The sequence below is a fragment of the Calonectris borealis genome, chromosome 8 (genome assembly GCF_964195595.1).
Source record: "Calonectris borealis chromosome 8, bCalBor7.hap1.2, whole genome shotgun sequence".
NCBI lineage: Eukaryota > Metazoa > Chordata > Aves > Procellariiformes > Procellariidae > Calonectris > Calonectris borealis.
This window is the reverse complement of record NC_134319.1, coordinates 12,178,850-12,198,495: the sequence shown is the minus strand read 5'-3', so window position 1 is coordinate 12,198,495 and position 19,646 is coordinate 12,178,850. Positions and strand designations below refer to the sequence as shown.

At 53.1% G+C, this 19,646-nt stretch overlaps 1 protein-coding gene across 5 annotated transcripts in view; it reads right to left on the bottom strand.

The window, feature by feature from the left end:
* ERI3 (ERI1 exoribonuclease family member 3) overlaps positions 1 to 19,646 on the bottom strand; it is a 136,556-nt gene that overhangs the window by 47,010 nt on the left and 69,900 nt on the right. The window contains exon 7 of one of the 5 annotated variants that reach the window (XR_012674463.1): positions 2,764 to 3,626. The exons of 3 other annotated variants lie outside the window; for them this stretch is intronic. Coding sequence is in view for 1 of the 2 variants with exons in the window: in XM_075155974.1 (XP_075012075.1) it covers positions 19,588 to 19,635 (48 nt within the window). In the remaining variant the exon portion in view is untranslated. Of the gene's footprint in view, positions 1 to 2,763; positions 3,627 to 8,262; positions 19,636 to 19,646 lie in introns of those variants that run through there. One more of the 5 variants, XM_075155974.1, reaches the window with a different exon arrangement.

Genomic DNA, 19,646 nt, shown 5'->3' with positions numbered 1-19,646 from the left:
CACCAACGGCCCTTCTCCAGGGTGCATTTGGACGCCGTGACCCCGCCGGGCAGTGGGGAGGTGGCCCCGCCGCTGGGCAGGATTAGCACGTGCCCTGGCTTAGGCTGCAATAGAAACGCCGGTGTGCCTGACTCTGCAGTGTCAAAGTGCCAAGCGGTTTAGGCTTCACGTTTCCCTGTGTTTGAACAAGAACAGTCTCTGCCTTGCTCCCAGGCTAGGGATTATCCTGGATAAAATGTTCTCGACTGCTATGTGCTCTGCGGTTGGCGACACACTAGGTTAATGCCGTGGAGACCTGGGTCCAAGCCCGGGGTTTGGTCACAAGCAAAACAAAGCTACAGGTCCGGGTCCCTGGAGGGCTGGGAAATAGAGCTGGGGTGTGCACAAGCCAGCGCTGACCCCGGACAGGGAACAAGTAGAGCCATAAACCACCAAGAACGCAGCTCAAGGATGGGGCTGCTGGCAAGACCGAGGGGGTCTGGGCTCGGGGTCAGGCAGCTGAGCAGAGCATCGCAGCAGGAACCCAGGGGCTGCTGCGGAGACAAGGGGCTGGAGGCAAGTCCGGGACAAGTGGCCCTGCCCTTGAGCCGCAGGTCACGTCTGTTTGAACAGGGCTGCCTTCTCGCGGTGTCCCGGCGTTTCTGGCTGCACCGCAGGGTGACCGAGACCCAGGCTGGGTTACGCTATGTATGCAATCAGCTCCCAACGCTGAGATACAAAAGCAGCTTCCAATTAGTGCCTGAAAGGCAGAGACACACAACGACATGGCAGACAGCTACCAGGGAGTACCTGCACGCAGCTGATTTACCCCTCCAGCCCCGGGAAGGATAGGCTCACGTCCTGCAGTGCCATCCCCCGGTGACCGTCCCAGCCCCTGTGGGGCCAATTCAAGCAGGAAAGTGGTGCTAAGCCTTTCCCCACCACAGCACCGTGGCCGGCAGAGTGGGGAAGCTGGGTATGACCCTAAGGAAAACAAACACACTTCATGGATGATTCACCGCAGCCACGGTTGCCTCTCCACGCAGACAAGAACGGACCAGTCCGATTCTGGCTGCTCCTGGGGAAACTGGGGGTTCAGGGGGAAGGGGAAGATGCCTCCAACGGTGCTGGAAAACAAGCAAATGTTGGCACTGCCCTGAAATGAGACCCACCGTCAGCCCCTGGATACATGAGGACAGAAAACGGCATGATGGGGCCCCAGCAGATGTGCCATGCTGCACAGCTGAGCTGCCGGGGCAGCAGCGAGGTGGACATCTCTCGCCCTCCTTGGATTTAGATGGAGATTAACAACCACCAAAGAGGGCTCTGGTTTTGCCATATTACACGAGGATGGGTGACAATATCCACTGATCACACCCTTCTTCTCTTTCCAGGGCCACGAACGACAACTGCAATGCTCAGACATGCCCCACAGTCCCCCAAACACGCACCCGTTTAATTTAACCCCAGGTCTTTCCCAAGCAAAGCCAGCGCCGGGCTCGCTGTCAAAACCTTCAAGCCCTTCCGAAGGGGGTATTTTCCCCCCTCGATTTCTATTTTTACACATGCACACGCTCGCCTCTCCCTCGCTCGCTGTTTAATTTCCGTGTGAGAGGGAAGCAGGTGCCCGTGCTCCCGTGAGCTCTCCCTTTTCTAGGTTTTTTTTCCCTTCTTGGATCCTGCCCCATTAGTTTAGTGCCCAGCCATCTGCGACGTCTCCTGTAATGCTGTCCCCCTTGTGTACCAGGGAGCTTTTCCATTAGCGCCTTTAATATTCTGACACCTTAGCACAGGCTGCTATTACATTCAAACACTGATCGCCCTGTGAAATTACATCGCAGGGCTTGCTAAAATGGAATTGTGTATAATCAGGCTCCTCCATGCACTGTCAGTCCCATCACAAATACAACGTAAAGCAGGCTTATGGATGGGCTTAGCAGCTGCTACAAGTGTATTTTTTTTTAATAGATGAAGTATCCCTTATTTAAAGCATTTCCTTAAGAAAAAAAAACAAACAGTGAAAGACAAATCAACAGCTGCTGCACTATGTTAACCATACCACCGGTCTCTTAAAAACATGTTATTTACTAAGGTAGCTATCTGTTTATCTATAACTATATCAAACAGAGAAGGAGGGTGAGATAAAGATAGTTAAACAGACAGCCGAGGAGATATCTGCCACTGGGAAATAATAGCTAAATAAAAAGTACCATTATTTACTCCAGAGGGGGGAGGAGGGAGAGCCAGCGCTTTTCCTCCCAGTGCCGCACAGCCGGTAACCCACAGCGGGGAGCTGCTGTTTATAAGGGCAGCCCATGCCAGCCTGCACGTGCCCCAGCTCGCCCCACTCCAGCCTGCTCATCTCCCCACGACCACGTCAGATAAATCTGGGGGAAAGAAAACAGCTCAGGACCCAAGTACCGCACCCCTCTGGGGAGGCTGCGATGCGGGGAAGCGAGAGAGGGCAGGGCAGCCAGGCTGCTGCCGAGGGCTGGCTTGGCGGGGCAACCCCCACCTCCACGCAGGCTGAGAGCAGCTCAAATTAAGGCAAAATTGGCCATGGCAGAGGGTCTGGATGCGTTCCCGCAGGGGAGGCTGGTTTCTGCGTGGCCGGCACACAAGGGACCAACTTGACCAACTCCCAGCTTTTTTTTTTAATTCCAGCTAAGGAAGTGATGGATTAGGACAAAGGTATTTCAGGGGGATGCAGGAAGCGGCAGGGACACAGATGATGTGTCAGAGAAACGAGCTCCCTGGCTCGGAGTTCAAAACACTGCCTCTTACCATGCCCTAAAGGTTATTCTGTCTGTCTGCTGTGAAATGCGACGGCACATCGCCTGAAGGGAGATTTCCAGAGGCACTGTGACCCTTCTGCTATCTCCTCCGAGAAGCCTCCGCAGGAATGATGAGATTGTAGCTCATTTCCACACACCTTGAAAGAGCCGGGCTGGATCAAACGTGCTGGAAGCAGAAGCAGCACATCCCTGGGACTCATCCTCGCCTCCTGGCAGGGAGCGTGCTCTTGCTGTAGCGGGCTGCGAAACCATGTCCACCCCACCGAAACACCGATGCTCTGACATTGCCTTGCATCCTAAACCAGGATGGAAAAGCTAAAACATTGTCTCATTTCACTGTGTGGGAACAGTTCTGCTTGGGAACCACGAAGTAAAACCCAGTGATAGAAATGCTGCTCTCTGGAAAGGAGCAATCTATTCCTGTGCGAAACACTGACATGACATTTTGACTCCAGTTTTTCCAGTGCAAAACAAAGCCATTTGTCCAGAGCAGACACACCGCTCCTTTGCACCCTGCACGGCATGTCTCAGCACACGGTGCTCTGGATGTTTTCGGAAGGGACACATCTGGTGACAGTCGGGCTGCTGTGTCCAAACATGCCAGATGGGGAGAATGAGACTGCCGAGGGCAGAGACCCACAGACAGGTTACCAGGGGAAAAGCGTACGGAAGGTGCTGTACCACTGCACATCCATTCACATTGCAGGTGCGAGACAAGGCAATTCAACCCTCTGTTTTTTGCTACCTGGCATTTTCAAGGTTAGGTGCTTGCAGGCTGGCAGTGAGGGAAGGATGCTGGGCAACCAGCAGGTTCGCATCTCAGTTTCATAATCTGTTCTTGAAATCCAGGCCCTAAGGGATGGGAAAGAAATCAGAGGGTGACCCTGCAGGACCTTCTCACCACTTCTATTCACTTGCCTGCACGTCTTATCACATACCTCTCTCCCTCTAGTCACATCCTACAATTCCTTTCACACTTCCATGTCTACCATGCCTTCCTGGGACAGATCCAAGACCTTTTCCAAAACTCACCTCTGGCACGATGCAGAGAAACTGGCCTGTATAGGACAGACCAGAGGGGCATGGAAACATGGGCCCTGCTCCCTCTTACCTCCTCCTCCCAGACAGCAGACTCTCAGGAGCAAAACCCAATCTTTCATATTTGGCACAGCACCAACCCAACAGAGCTGTCGGGGCCTCTGAGTGTTACTGCTCTGCAAGAATCAAATAAAACAGAGTTTCTCAGCACTCCCACAAGATGCAAAGCCGCTCAGAGGAGAGGCAGCTGGAAGCGCAAGAGAAAAGCAAGGGAATACAATGCACGAGGCATCAGGGAAAAGATCAATAAAGATTACGAGGGCAGCAGCCGCATCCCTTGCCCACATCGGAGGCTCTCAGGGCTGCAGGGAGGGAACACCAAGGAAAGTTAAGGCGCTGCCACACCGGTGCCTGGGGATGATACCTGTCTAATCAAAGGTAGAGTTTACACTGGATCATCTAAGCAGCAGCTCCTCCTCATCACTGTTGACTCAGGTCAGGGTTAAGACTGAAGAGGTTAAAGCAGAGGCGCCTCTAAGAGCTCTGATGGATGCAAACGCCAGGCAAGCAGGCAACGCACAGGGGCCCAGCCAGCACAGCCTACCAGGGCAGCAGGCGGCAAAATGAAGGGTCCCCGATTTCGATGGAAGAGCAAACAGAAGGAGATGGTCCGAGGGACCAGGCAGCACACCGCAAGAGAATCAGTTTGGAGACAGGTCAGGAAAGCAGAGAATAAAGGGACCTGAGAGGAGGATGTGGTGAGGTCCTAAGAAGAGGTTATTAAAGGAGGCATGGGGGGTGAAGTGCAGCAGCTATGGCCAGGCAGGAGTGGGGGGCAGGACTGGCTACCTGGACTGGGAAGAGGGGACCAGCACTGTGTTATGGTGCTGAGAAGGTCACAGGGGAGATCATGACATGGATGACAGAAAATTAAGGGCTTTGGGTCCCCAAGGCCTCCGTTCACGTCTCCCGGGGGAGCGAAAGGCACCTCCATGGCTCTGGTGCCAGCAGGCTCACCGACCGCCAGCCAGGCCGGGCTCCCGCAAGGACACGGGCAGCGACCACCCTCTCTTGCAGCCAGCCAGCCAGGGTCTCCTTACCGGGCAAGCTCGGACACAGAACTGCTGTGCCTGCAGTTCTGCCTGTAGTAAGGCGCTGGGGAGGGCTGCGACCCCCGGCCGCACGGACGCCCTCGGGCCCCACTCCCCGTGGAAGGAGGCGCCACTGCCTTGCCGCTGCCGAGGGCCGGATTCAGCGGCTTGGCTGGCCCTTCCCTGCCAGCGCGCCTGGGAGGTGCTGCTAGGATTTGCCTAGCTGCTGCCTGCTGATGATCCGAGACCTGAGGAGCAGGTCCCAGGAGCACATGCCCAACGGAATTATTACTGAGTGTGAGTAGCAGAGGGGTGCCCCCCACGCAGCCACAGTACAAGGACAGAGCTGTGGGGTCAAGTAATGCTCACCCCACCCCTTTCAGCATCCTTCAGCTGCCCTGCGAACCCGTCCCTGACCTGCCTGTGCTGTTCTCAGCTCTGGCTACAGCTGAGGGAATCAAGAAGAGCAAGCGAGAAGCAAAGCCCCCCCGGGGGGCAGCTGGTCTGCAGCAGAGGGCTGGAGGGCTGAGATGTGACGAGGAGGTTCATGGGCTGTCTAGAAAGCGCTTGGCCGTGGACCGCCTGGCTCTCCCGGCCACAGAGCCGTGCCAGGCAGCCCGCCCGCCACCTCCTGCCAACATGCCAGCACAGAGTGAGCGGCTGGTATGGAACACGGTGTCCCAATTAGCTCTCCACTGATCTAATTAGATCTCCACGGGGAGGACCAGAGCTGGAGAAACACCACGGCTGCCTCCTTGACCAGACACTCAACCTTTCCCACCTGCAGCATTTTATTTTTCAGATTTTTAACTTGCAGTACCTTTTTTGTCTGGCTCAGCAGAACCTGCCCTGCCTCAAGTCCTGCCACAGCTCCTCACCAGCAAGGAGCAATTACGTGTGTACACAAACAGGCGTTCAGTGACTGTGCACAGCATCCAAGCTCTCTGCTCCTGTGTTGGGGAACAGCTGCCGGGGCTGCAAATCAGAGCCGTAAGGAGAGAGACAAGGGGCACCAGGAGGCAGAGCCAATTGGGAGGACACGGCAGAGCACGCCAGGTCCCTCTCACTCCCCACCGAGTGACAGCAAGCCGTGCGAGCGCGCCTGCCCTCCCCACTGCCGCCCCGCACCACCCCAGAGAGCTGGCAAACGAGCTTCAAACCAGCCCGCTCCTTGTAATCGGCGTCAGTCAGTGTGTGTGTTATGCTTGAGTTGATGGCTGGTGTTAAATTCAATGCCTTGAGTATTGATTTCCTCGCACATCCCGGACTTTGTTAAAGGGTTAGCCGTGAACCGAGATCAAAGGGAGGTTAACTCGTTTCTCATAAGTGGTAAAGCAGACCTCTAGCAAAACTGGGCACCAGGCCTCCTCCGCAGAGGATGCTCCGTGCATGTTGTTAGCTACCCCGGTTGCCTCGAAAGCCAGATAAAGCCACAAAGCTGCCGCAAAGCAGGGAGATAAAATGATCCCGACAACTTCCCACAGACCCCCAAGCTATTATGAGTGCACATCAGGGACAGGCAGCGTGGGCCAGCGCGCTCCTCCTCCCCGACCCGTCCCCACAGCACGGGGAGCTGCTCCCCTTGCTCGGCCACAGGAGAAGGGTGGAAGCAAGTCTTCGCCCCTGAAGGGCGAAGCAAGTCTGCACTTGGGAAGCAAGTCTGCACCCCAAAGAGGCTGCCCCTGAGGGGCTCTCGAGAGAGAGGGGGAGAGCCCTCCCCAGGAAGACTATGGTGTCCTAGAGCTACGGGTAGGAGAGGGGGAAGGCACAGGGCTGCTCCCTGAAGGACCGTCCAGCAGGGACACAGCTCCCTCGCCATGGCCAGGTGCAGAGGACACCTTCACTTGAGCTGACACCGCCATCAGCACCATCTCAACCTGCATGGCACCTGCTTGCTCCATTTTACTTTACTCCCTTCTTGGCTTTCCCTACCCCACACGAAGTAATTTTGGCACTGATAGCACCAAGATCAGCAGGTTTTGCTAAGGCAGTAAGAGTTAAGTGCACAAATAATGTGGCACTAACAGGGTTTTGGTTTTACCTTTGTAATTTTTAAGGGATGGAGGCAGGGAAAGAGGATGTAGGAAACAATCTGGAATTGTTATCACTAGTATTAATGAATGCCCAGAGGCACCAAGCAAGAAGCATCCATTTCAGATGAACATCTGTCAACAATAAGAGGTAACATTTCAAAAGTAGTTAAGGTACTTTGGAGCCTCGATTGCACCAACTTCCTGGGAGGCTAAAGCACCCAAGTCATTTCTCACAACAGGACCCTTGGCCCCTAAGTCATCTCATCAACAACGCTATTTCTCAACCCCTCTCCTCTACCCCAAGAACTACTTACAGCACAGTCCAGCTTCCCAGCAGCCACGTTGTTCTTCAACCAGATTAATTTAATTTCAGTGGCACTGTACCTTCCGCTGGGGGGTGACACCGTGACCAGTCCCCACCTCTCCCAGGAGCCATGCAGCTTCAGCTGCAGAAAATGCAGCACACACTAAAAAAACCCAACCCAAAGCAACCCAGCAATGCTGCTGGTGTAATTCCCTCTGTCCTGCAGCATCGGCAGGGAAGGCAGCCCTACCACATCTCGGGGGTCTCAGTGGGAGCTTTATTCCTGAGCACCTATACTCACATTTGACTATGAGGTCCTCCCTAGGGTGCTAAACAGGTACTCCCCCACCCCTTCTCCCCTCCCAAACTCCTGCCACCCAGCACTGCCCCAGCAGCCAATTTGTTTTTAAGTGAAAGGTTTATACCAAAGTGCTGAGGGAATATCTGCGCAGTGCCCAGCATACCAAGTGCTGAAGATTTCACTTAAACTCTCAGCATCTGTGTATCTCAACTAAATTAAGCTATTTGCTATAAAAGAGCACAATGACAGTAATAGAATAATAACAGCATTAATAAAACACAACAATCCTCGAATGAGAAGCGGACGCATCAGCTAGCTTCAACCAAGAGAAGAAGGCTATTTTAAAATCACACACAAAAACCATCTGGGGGCGGAGAAAACCAACAAAAGCTCCGAAACTCAGAGGTCAGACTGAAATTATGTTTTTAACCTCGAAAGAAAGATGCTTGCCAGAGCCGTCCCAGCCAGAGCGCTCCCACACCAGCTGGAAATGAATTTCCACAGCTCCCAGCAAAGCAAGGGCTTATAGGGGGAATGCCGAAAATTTCCAGGGGAGCACGCTGGGTCCATAAAAGGGGGGTGGGAGCACTCGTAGGAGGGAGGACACAGAATCAAAAGCCTGAAACAGAAATGACCCCTCAAGCATCAGCAAGGATTGTAACCCAGCTCCTGGGAGAGACGCATTGGAGCAGGGGGTGATGCTGCACCGAACGTGCGAATGCCGAGCTAGCGACGCAGGGCCAGATGCCGGCGCATCATTATGCAAACATCCAGATGTCTCAAGCTCACCACAGTGCCATTCCCCTCTTCGTTGGAAAAGACGCCTTCAGTCCATCCACAAATTCCTCCTCCTTCCTTTGTTTTGGATGAGCTTGAGACTAAACAGTACCTTCAGTTTCAGAGTCACCTACACACCGTCTCACAGGGATAAAATAACCCTGGGGACCTGCAGTAGCGTTGGGGACAGGGATACCCGAGTCCTAATCACAGCTCTGGGAGGCCACATCCCCTTGCTGGCCCCCTTTACAGGAGAAGGAGACTTAGCACTTGGTGACAATCAGAGCAATTAATGTGCTTTAAGCATGTCATGCTGTATCTCTGAGGTCTTGCCACAGCCCCATCCTGCCCAGGGCAACACCCCAAACTATCACTTGCCTTGGTGGGGACTGGGAGAGTGGGTGACAGTTGTTTCCCTGGAACAGGAGTAGATGGAGGAAAAGGAGACCTCCATGTTCACCATCAGCTTCTTGCTCACCCCCATGGTGAGAAGGACCAGTAGTAGGTTTGTGCCAGCACCAGGAGGTAGGGTCTTTGTGCTTTTCCTGCAGGCACGTTTCTCTAGCCCAAGCCTTGCCCCAGCCCCACGGGCAGAGAAAGCAGAGTCCCTTCCCTGCCCAGGCTCCGGTTTAGCTGGCTGCCTCTGCAGAGGGTACATGATAGCTGCTCCTCTCCTCGCCCCAGCTGCCCAGAGCCCACGTGCAGATCCTCACGAGGATAATGCGGCAGAGACAGATGTCACCTCTTCTCACTGGAAGGAAACACGACCTGGGGCGCAGTCCTGCAGGCAAGCTCACCGCTGCCTCCCTGTGCTCTGCGGCACAGCCCGAGCCAAACGCAGGCAGCTGAGTGATCCCTGACTCCAAAAATGGCAGAATTAGGCAGAAGGTGGGGAGCAGCTGGCTGGCTTTCCCACAGCACAACGGGTATCATCTTCGGGTCCACCTGGCTTTTAAAAAGGAGCGAAGAGAGGCTGGCAGGTCAGTGGTATAGCGTCCATAAGCGCCCAGGCTCACGTGATGCAAGATGGCTGGAAGCCTTCTGTGTACAGGTCCACACACAAGTCCTCCTGCTCGTCCCCTGAGCAGACAATTTCAACTTGGCTGACCTATCTCCTCCAGCTGATCCACAAGGCAGCGCTCCCGACTTACACCTTTCTAAATTCCTATGGAGAAAAAGCCAAAGCAGCAGTTGCCCAGACTTGAACAGGCTGCAAGTTTCTTTGTTTTCATTACAATTTCCAATCCTGATGCCTTTTTATTTTTTTTTTTTAGCGATTTCTGCTCTGCCTCCCGGAGGTGCTGCTGTGATTGAATGAAACACGACCCCAGGCTCCAATAAGTGTATTTCAATTACATCTGTCACCATGTAACAATGTACTGATATATCATGTGATATTAAATCCATGGTAATCATATCAGCGATTTTTTTAATAGTGCACTAATCACATTATTACATCTCAATAATTAACAACAGAAGGCCTAAAAAACCTGGATATAAAGCAGAAAGCTCAGAGGGTCCCCAGCTCCTGCCCGGGAGAGGCCCAGAGGAGAGCAGGATGGAGAGTGCTGCCAGGCGGGCACGGCGAGTAGCAAGGGCAAGGGCACAGAAGTTTTGCACGAGTAGCATTGTGCGGAGCAGCCAGGTAAGAACAGATTCTTCGCTGGTCCCAGATCAAAGGAGAAGTGAGTATTTTGGAGCTGGGAAGAGACACTTGACATGTCCCATCTCGCCCAGCATTGCTCCCTTATCCTCTGCTGCTCCTGCACTGCCACTTTTCCTCCAGCAAACCAATCCCTCTAGTCCAGAAAGTGCCTTGCAAAGGTGCTGTCCTGCCGCAGACAAACACTGCTGGTGCCCCGCTGCAGAGGGAAGGATGGTGTCTTCAAAAGGAAGGACCAATCCTACCAACACGTCCTTACCAGGCTGCTGGAAAAATGACATTATTTTCCTTCTCCCCTTGCACCAGCTAGAGACGAAGCTAAGAAAGCATCCCACCTCACAGAGCCACTGCAAGGCTTGAAGTCACTCTGATTTTTGCAGCAAAACAAATCTGTCAGCTTAAAACTGAAAACCGGTGAGAATCCTTTAGAGGGACAGGGGTCCTCTGGGTCACCGCCTCTGCCCCAAGCTCTCACCTGCACGCCTGGAACAAACTGGGGCTGGACTCCAAAGCACTGACTGACATACACTTCCCCCTATGCAGAAGGGAGTCACCCAGTTTTGTGCAAGCAAGCTGCTCCCCCCAGCTGTATTTTATTCCTTGCAGGATGAGGGTGAAGACAGGTGCAGGCGGCAGGGAGCCGTGGGCAGCAGCAGGCTGGTGCAGAGCGCCAGGGCGTGGGGAGTCCCGTGCCGCACCATCCCTGGCTGTGACAGAGCTTTCTTCCAGTTGCAGCCTGGTCAATCTAGCAGTTTCCACATCACAAGCTGATCTGAAGAGAGCCTCATTACCTGCCTTAAAGTTCCAGCCAAGCACTTAGCTCTTAAAGACAGGATTTAAGAAATATTTGACTGATCATTTCTCTTCTCATTTAGTTTGGCTGCTCTGAACCAATTCAACCTGTGAAGTTGAAATAGTGAGAACGGGAGGAAATGCGTGTGCAGGCAGTCACACCACGCACCGCACACAACGGCCCAGCTCACACCAGCTCTTCCCAAAGGGCCAAGTCCTGGCTCAGCCTCTCCTGCACCAGGAGTGCCCATGGGGCATTTCCCAACGCCAAAGGGGAGCCACCTCTTCCTTTCCCCTGTGGGACAGGCATTTGGGGGCATCATTAACTCCCTGGCATCCAGACAGTACCTTTATGTATGCTTGGAAGTGCCAAGTGCAGCATCCCAGAACTGGAAATAAGGGATGGAAAGAGGGATGAGCCAGCCAGGATTGACAGCACCACCATCCCCACGTCTTCAACCGACCCAGGACAAGACATTCCTGGGTCCCTCATCTCCTTGCATGCCTTCCTCCTATTCTGCTTTCCAGCTCCGCTGTCCCCACAGCCGTGCCAGACAGCAGCTGGGCTGCCGGCCCTCCCAACAAAGGTGCTGCCCGCCACGCTCCCGCACGCCCACAGTGCCCTGCTCCCTCGCCCTGGGGACTGGAGCCTGTGGAGGGGCTGGGGGGGGCCTCAGGGAGACAACGAGGCTCCCAGGGCCAAACAGGAGTTGCAGCACCAAGCAAAGAGACCCTGAGAGTCATTTAGGGGTGATCCTGCTGAGGGGCAGGCAGGACAGGTAGACGGACGCCTCACTGGCCAAGGCAGTGCAATTGGACTTTCTCTCCTTCCCCCATCCCTTCATTTTTTTTTTTCTTTTAATTTTGTCTCAGAAGCCACGATCCTTTAAAGATGTGCACGTCTCATTAGCTCTACCTTGACAATCATTACCATTCCTGCAAAGGCAGGAGGAGAGCTCAGCCCGAGCGTGGGGGAGTCCATTACCTTGTAGTTAAAGGGACATTGACAACTCTGGGCTGCCCGTGGTCTGACTCCCCCTTTGAAGCAGGGTCTCTCCCGCACACCCCTGTTCCCCCTCCTGTACTGAGCAATAATCTCCTGCTCAACGCGGGCGAGATGCAAACCTTGCGGTGGCGGGTGGTCCTGCACCCACCACCAGACACTCGGTGCTCCCCTGGATGGGCTGTAGGGCCAGGTCTGTGCCCACAGCCCCTGGGGCGAGGGGCACTGAAGCACCCAAACCTTCCCAACACATTGCACATGGCCTTCATGCAACCACATCTCACTTCAGTAAAGGCACACTCCCCGGCTGGATCACAAGACCCAAACCTAGCCATGATAGCAAGCAGCAAGCCCAAAATGTCCACAGCAAAAGCCATAGCACAGCCTGGGGCAAGAACCACCATGAGGGCCCTAGGACAAGGGCACAGTCCCCACGTATGAATGCCTGGTGGCACAACCGCAACAGGGCAGTGAGCTCTGCGCTCATGAACCAGCTTCAAAGTGAAATGTACCCTACACCTATGAGTTTATCCCTAGCTTTTCTGGCTCTGTAGGGTGCAACACGGACCACCACACACCCAAGGGTGGGGATGAGGAAGAGTTCAAGTAGGTGAGCATGCAGTGGGGTGATCCCAGGAAAGGACCCTACTCGCTAAAGATGCTGGTCCAGACAGTCTTGCTTTGCCCCATAGCTGGGGGCTGTTGCTCTGCCTGGCTGTCCCCAGAGCCTGCTTTGCCCCCCCACCCCAAGATTGGTAACAGGGGACCTGACTCACGTTATGCAAGGGCAGGACCCCTCATTCAGGAGATTTCAGGGCAAAGACCCCAAAGCGACTTTTGATGAAACACCCCCTGCCTTCTCCCAGCCCCACGGGGCTTTGAAGCCTGGTGCAATCCTCAGGAGGCAAACGCAGCAGGGTGCAGCCCTACAGAGATGATCCTGCCTCTTTGTGCCTTGCAGGACGGGAGCTCTGCTGCAGCCACTCTAACTCCCCGCTGCTCTCTGCAAAGCCACGACAGGAGACAGTAACGCATGGCCGCGGTTCCGAGCCATACTCCAAGGAAGGATCCTACCTCCACACAAGGCTGTCCAAGAACTTGACAGGACTCTGTTTGAAAAAGATGTTGAAAGAAATGATCTCTTTAAGTGCAATGGGAGATATTTGTCTCTGATTTACCCTTGGCTTTTTGCTCTGGTTCAGGTAGGAGCGGTGTGGGATGGCTGGCAGATCTGAGAGCATGGCACGCCCCAGCGGGCAAAGCGAGCAGTGCGGAGGAAGGCGCGAGTCAGTTTGGAGTGCTCCCCATTTATCAAACTCACGCAGCCCGCCAGCAGAGCGAGTCTTTCTATCATTACAGCTCTCAAAATCCGATTCATACCACTAATCCTGCCTTCATTCTCCCAGATTAATAACATCTCTTTCAACCTTCACAGTGTGATAAATAGACAAAGAGAGAACAAAAGGAGAAACAGAAGTGAGAGAAAGAGCCAGAGCAACTCCACATAATAAAGAGAACCAAGAAAGGGGAAAGGAAAAAAAAAAGGGAAAAGAAAAGGGAAAGAAAGGAGCCAGCACACTTGACTCTGCCATTTACTTTAGCAGATTCTCCCCAAAAGCTCCCTGCGATCTTTAAAGAATGTAAAACATTGCTCAAAGGAAAGGCTCGTTAGCAACCCTGACCAGCCCAGGGTTGCTGGAAATCTTTTCACTTCCAGCCTCTGCTCAGGTCAGCGCTGAAAATGAGTTTGTTGGTTTCTCATCCTGCTCCTCCCCAGACTCCTGCAGACGCAAAGCCTCCAGCACACACTTGCTCTCTCCCCTACTTGCACCAGCTTCTTGGAGGGGAATGGGGGGTCTCGGCCAGTGTCTGCTCCAGGGGTGCCCCAGCAGCTCAGCGAGCCCAAGACATGCTGCCAGCGCAGCAGCACCCTCAGGCTGGCACAGCAAGGGGTATCCCAGAAGCCAGGACCATACGTCAAGCTTGGGATGGGGATGAAGACCAAAACCATGACAGCAGCATAGCAGATGTAGGGCCCCACGCCACCAGCCTGGCTGGAGGGCACCCATGGGGCCAGAGGAAAGGGGAAGCCTGCGTGGACACAGCTGTACTGCAACAGGGGTGTCACAAGCCCCGGCTCCCCAGGCTGTACCTCTCTGCTCCCTGCCTTGTCCCCTGTCAGGGAGCTCCCATCCTTGCCCATGCTGCACAGCCTGGACCCGCATTTGGGCCACCCAAGTCCTGCTGGCGATCATGGAGGCTGGAAGCCCCCCGTATGCTCATCCGTGCCTGCTCCAAGCAAGGGGGTGGCAGCCACAGGCACCCCTCCACAGCAATCCTCTGCTCTGGTTCCTTCAGAAACAACTGAGCCCCAGGGAAAGCTGATCCTACAGCCTAGGACCCCAGAAAGCCAACCCCACTGGCTCCAGGGTGCATGGAGACGTCTAGTCATTTCCCACCCACAGCCTTCACCAGAGCTGTGCTGTTCAGCTTTTTCACTCTGCCACGCCGTATTGAACACGCCATGCAATCTCCGAGTTATTTTAATAATTAAATGTTTATTGGCACATTTTTCCCATACTGCTTCCAGACTTGCCTGATTTTCTTTCCAGTGAGTGACTTCCCTTGGTTCAGTCCTTCCATAGGATGCACGCCTGCAAAATGTTTCCTCTGCTCCCCCCACAATGAGCATCCCTCTTTGAGCCCATCCCCGTGGACTCCTGGCAGGTGCTGTGCACACCGAGTAACACTACACCAAGCCCAGATGAACGGCTGGGGCAAAGCGCTGGATTTCTGGCCAGGATGGTGCTCCATTACGGCTCTGCATTCACAGCCCCCGTGCAGAGGCTGGGCTAGGTTGTTTTTTTTTTTTCTCTCTTCTTTTACACTGTTCCATATTACTCCAGGCTTTGAAGTACACAGAAAAGCAACACTCAATGTGCCTTTTTTTTTTTTTTTTTTTAAAGCTACCTTTATCATAGCAAATCTTTTCCTTCTCCGCTGTGTCGCTGGAGATAGATATCAAGCAAAAAGAAAGTCTCCTCTTCTAACAATGGATTTCACTTCCCTTCTGAACTTCAAATAGAAAACTCTTATCTACAGCCACAGTTGACCAGAATAAGAAAAGAAAAGAAAACAGACATATGAACTGAACCCGGGCTCTCTTTCTATTTACTCAAAAAAGCTGTGCTGGGTTCTTCACGCAGAGATGCTCTGCACGTGTTTATAGCACGTATTTACTCACTTCACTAGCTAACCCCCCACCATGGAAACCCGCCTCCAGAACGACTCTCCTCTGCTCCATGTACCCTCTGCAATCTTTTCTTTGCTTAGCAAGCTCCAGGCACCTGGGCCATCCAGCACAACAAAGCCTACACCTAAAGCTGGGGACAGCAAGAGCTCTTCAAACTCAGCTAAGAGTAACAGCAGCGATGCCCCTGGCTCACATAAAGCATCACTTCCGTATAGTGCAAGTTCTTTAAGTGACAGGATGGATTACAGGTCAGACCTTGCTGGCTGTACTCGCACAAGATGCCTTGAACGGCTCTGGCTGAGATGAGGCTGCTCCAGCTGCCCATGACCTACTCACACGCACACCCTACACAGCACTCATGTGCCACTGCTGGCCCCAGCCAGCTCCTCTGCATGTTTTAAGATCTCCCTTTGAACCATCTTCTTGCCTTTGATGGAGCCACTCCAAGGAGAAACGTACAGAACCATGACGTTTCTTCTCTTCCCCACTTCAGCCCCAGGGTGCAGCACTCTCCTGCCCTGGCATTCCTCCCCCTCCAGCTGCCTGATCTCCAGAGAGGCACCACCAGGTCCCAGCTGGGTTGAACACCCACCTCCCTGGGACTTGCTGAGGTCCAGCTGCTGCCAGACCACCCTTGCTCCCTGCCCAGCTAACAGAAACTAAAATGTGAGCAACGTGCTTAACAGGTAATGTCCCTGCCAAAGTCACAGTGCCTGGACCAACATGCACATAGCAAGAAACCCAACGAGGCAGGTACTACTGCCTTCTCCACCTCCCAGCGTGTCCTGCTGGGCAATGCGTGCTTCTTGAACCGTTCTTACTTTCAGCCGTGACAGATATGGTCACACAAGCCTTGGGGAACCCGGACTCATGGCCATGGAGCTCCCATTCCTCCTTATCCTCCCAAACCCACCTTGAGTTCAGGCACAAATTTATTCACATGAGGCAGCTAGACAGACAAACGGTCCTCCCCACCGCTTGTGGCACCAGGGGCTCTGCCACCAGAGACGGACACAGCTACTGCCACATGTTGTACCCCAGCCTGCGAGGGGGACCCCAGCTGAAGAGACTCGCTGCTGGAACTGCAGCCAGAGTCCCAAATCATTCGGGGCAGAGAGGGCTGGAAACTTTCCAGATCATTTTCCATTAGAAATAAGAAGTTTCCTTCATCAAAAGCCAAATATCTTTTCATTAGAATTTGGAGCTCCCAGCCAAAGGGAAGATGAACTCCCACCTGAGACATGGCCAGGAATCCTCCGCAGTCATGCGTGGGGACAACGTGCAAGTCTGAGCTCCGCCTCATTTGGACTGGAGACAGTTTTGGTAACTCTACCTGGCTTCAAAGCAGCCCCCAGCCAGGATAGCCCAACCAGCAGCCCCAGCTGTCCAGCAGGCTCTCCTGGGGTCCCCTATACAGCTTTCCAGGCAGCAGCATCATTCCCTTCACGTTAAACTGCACAAAAGCCCCCAGTTCTCTTCCCTCGGGGCAGTCCCGGTGTTGCAGGAGGCTCCTCCCTGTGGAGCTACAATGAGAAGATCCATCAGACAAAGCACCTTCTCTTCAAGCTGTCTGATGACAGATGTTCAGCCAACGGAGCGGTGGGATTGGCGGAGCACCGCAGAAGCGCTTTGTAATTCCTGCTCCTCTCCTTCTTCAGCGTCTCCTGGGAGAGACACGATGATGGACGGTGACATAACTGACTGTTCCCAATCAAGGTAATGTAAGTAATGACAGCTGACGTGATTCCTGGAACGTGCAGGCGCTGCTGGCCCGCATGCCTTGCCTACCACCGCCAGAGTTTGTGGAAGGAGAGGAGACCAGAGCATGGAGGCCTGGCTGGGGACTGGGGAGGAAGAGCCCCGAGATGCAGAGGCTGTCTCCAAACCACCTGCAAATAACTCATTCCATCAGCCTGCAAACCAAGCGGGAGCCAAGGGGAGGTGGGTAGCACATATCTCGCGGAGCAAACACCCCCTGGGCTGTGCACAACGCCTGCCCCAGACCTGGATGCCACTGTATCTCTTTCTAGTGTCACCTGGGACTGTAGTGCCCCCATTCCTTGCAAAGTGGCTTGTTGGGGCCTTACCTGTCCCCTCAAGGTTCGGCAAGGCTTCTACTGCTCTGGCCCTGCCCCTGCTCCTGCTCCCCCCCACCAGCAGTGACTATCTGGAAATGGGAACATTAAGTCAATAACATGGAGCTCACCTCCCCGTCCGGCTGGCGCGCAGGCAGCACCACGTCATCTGAACCCAAGGCAAGGGGCTGCAGCAGCCCCAGAAAACACACATGGGTGTACGGAGACTCACGGAGGGAAAATACTATGCAAGCTCATAGCCGCAGTCCTCCTCCAGAGTGTTGAAATTAGTAGGCAAATTTAACATGCAGAGAAGCGACCGATTAATAACCCAGCATTGACTTAAGAAGACCTTGAATAATACATAGTGCTTGTACACGGAAGGGGAAAAAGTCAAGTCCTTCTGCTTGTCAAGTGTATCCGCCTCCCAAGCACTGACACTTGACAAGAAACCTCTCTGCCAGCCAGCCACAGCTTTAAGCATCTCTTCAGAAATGCCTTTTGCTAAGATGAATGGCAAAACTTTGCGCCAAGTTAGACAGGCATTTGGACAGGTCCAAGTATGGTCTTGTTTTAAATGTAATTAGCACTGCCTGGTAATAAAGTCCCTTTAAAGCTGCCAAATAAAAGAGGCAGCTGAGCCCTTGCAGCCCACAATGATGTGCCATGAAGAAGCCCCGTGTTGGCCATCCCAATGGGTTGCCCCAACCTCTCCTCCATGCTGTCTGCACTGCAATCCTCCCAGTAGCTCGGCCACGTCAAGGAAAAGTCAGACAAAAGATTGGCAGAAGCTCAGCTGCAGGCGCTGGGCTCCACCGCACAACGATGACAGCAGATGAAGCTGTGAACGGACTATTCCCTTCCACAGCTTGATTCTGGCTTCTGTTGTTTAATGCTGGTTTCAGTGAGACACTGAGCAGTGGTATCAGCATCTCTGTGTGGTGCTGTCTACTTTCCTAAATAATGATGGCTGGAGAAAAATTTGCCCCCTTTTGGAAATAATCCAAACCAGAACTAGCAGAAAAATGGTGTTTACCTTGACAACAGCCACTATTTTTGTATAGGGGCTACATACACAATGCCCATTGTGAAAGGGGTGGAGTGCTGCAGCCACTAGGGATTTGTATATCATCAGTGAAATACTGTGAATCTCAAACGCCTTAATTTTTGAGAGGGGGAGAAAGACTCTGAACGGCACGGCAGGCAGAGGCTCCCAACAGCCGGTCGTTTTGACTCTCGCAGCTGAGTGACCCTCCTGCGCAGCCAGCCCATGAGGATGCTGCGTGGATTTAATGCCTGCAAAGCAACTGGAAAGTGAAAAGCCTCGCAAACAAGCCTTGTGGCTGAAGCCCAGGAGCGATGAGACCTAATTTCTATTCCAATCTCTGATATGGACTCACAGGAAAATCTTCCAACTCACCTGTGCCTCAGTATCCCCAGAATAATATCTATTGAGCATTATGAGCCTGAATTCATTCATGTCTTTGAAGAGCTTTAGCATCTAGTGCCTGAAGACCAAAGGACCGTCACTACGTAAAACATGAGCCGTTTTCTGACATAAGGTCAGAAAGCATTTAAAAAAGCAGCCACCCAGTGCAAAACACAAGGGAAAACATTTGAGCAGGAAACAGGATTTGTCGTCTTCAGATGTAAATGAGTGCCAGCTAGCAGCAGAGCTCCAAAGACACACATTTTAGCACTGAAAAGTGTTTCTACAAAGGGGGCCAAGAAAAAAATATGATAAACAGGCTCAATTCTTAGAGTTTGATTTCCAGAGCAGTAAGCGCAGAAACTGAGCCCAAAGAAAAGATCCGTATTAGCAACCAAATCCAATCATTCCAATAATAAAGAAGAGACATCTAGACTGGTGCAGAACTATTTCCAGAGAGAAGTTTGTCTCCCCAACCCTTTCACACCCTGCAGTGGCTCGGTGGAAGAATACTTAAGAAGTTGCAAGTTTGGTCATAATGTGTAAAAAGCCCCTGAAATGCGACATCATTTACTCTTCTGTGGTATTGCTCAGCAGAGCTAATAAATCTTGCATGAGCAGAGCTGATTCTAATTTTCTAATATGAAAAGGCATTTGGATTGAGAGAGAGGGGAAGATAAAAGTGATTGAATCTCCAATAGCCCAGCATCAGTGACAAGAAACATCCTGCTACGGACCCCAAGGAAGAATGGCTCCCCCTCCTCCCCGAACCACAGGCACACTCACCCGCTCGCACATCCAATTCTCCCTGCTTTCTGCTCACCACGTCTCAGTCTCCCCTATTGACAGGACGTGGTTTTAAACACAGTTACACAAGTTATCATTTCTGCCTTTTGATCAATCTGAATTTTCAGGACAATTACCCTCTTAATCAATGATTGCTATCAGCAGCCCCTTGGATTCTTCACCAAGGCAATCGTGCCGCCGGGGCAGACGGCGTGTGCATATGCAATGAAGCTGCGGGGAGGTGCAAGTCCATCTTCCCCTGACGTAGTCATCGGCTGAAAGGGTGGAGAGCTGTGAAGGCCACTTCAAGGAACACCTGACGTAAAA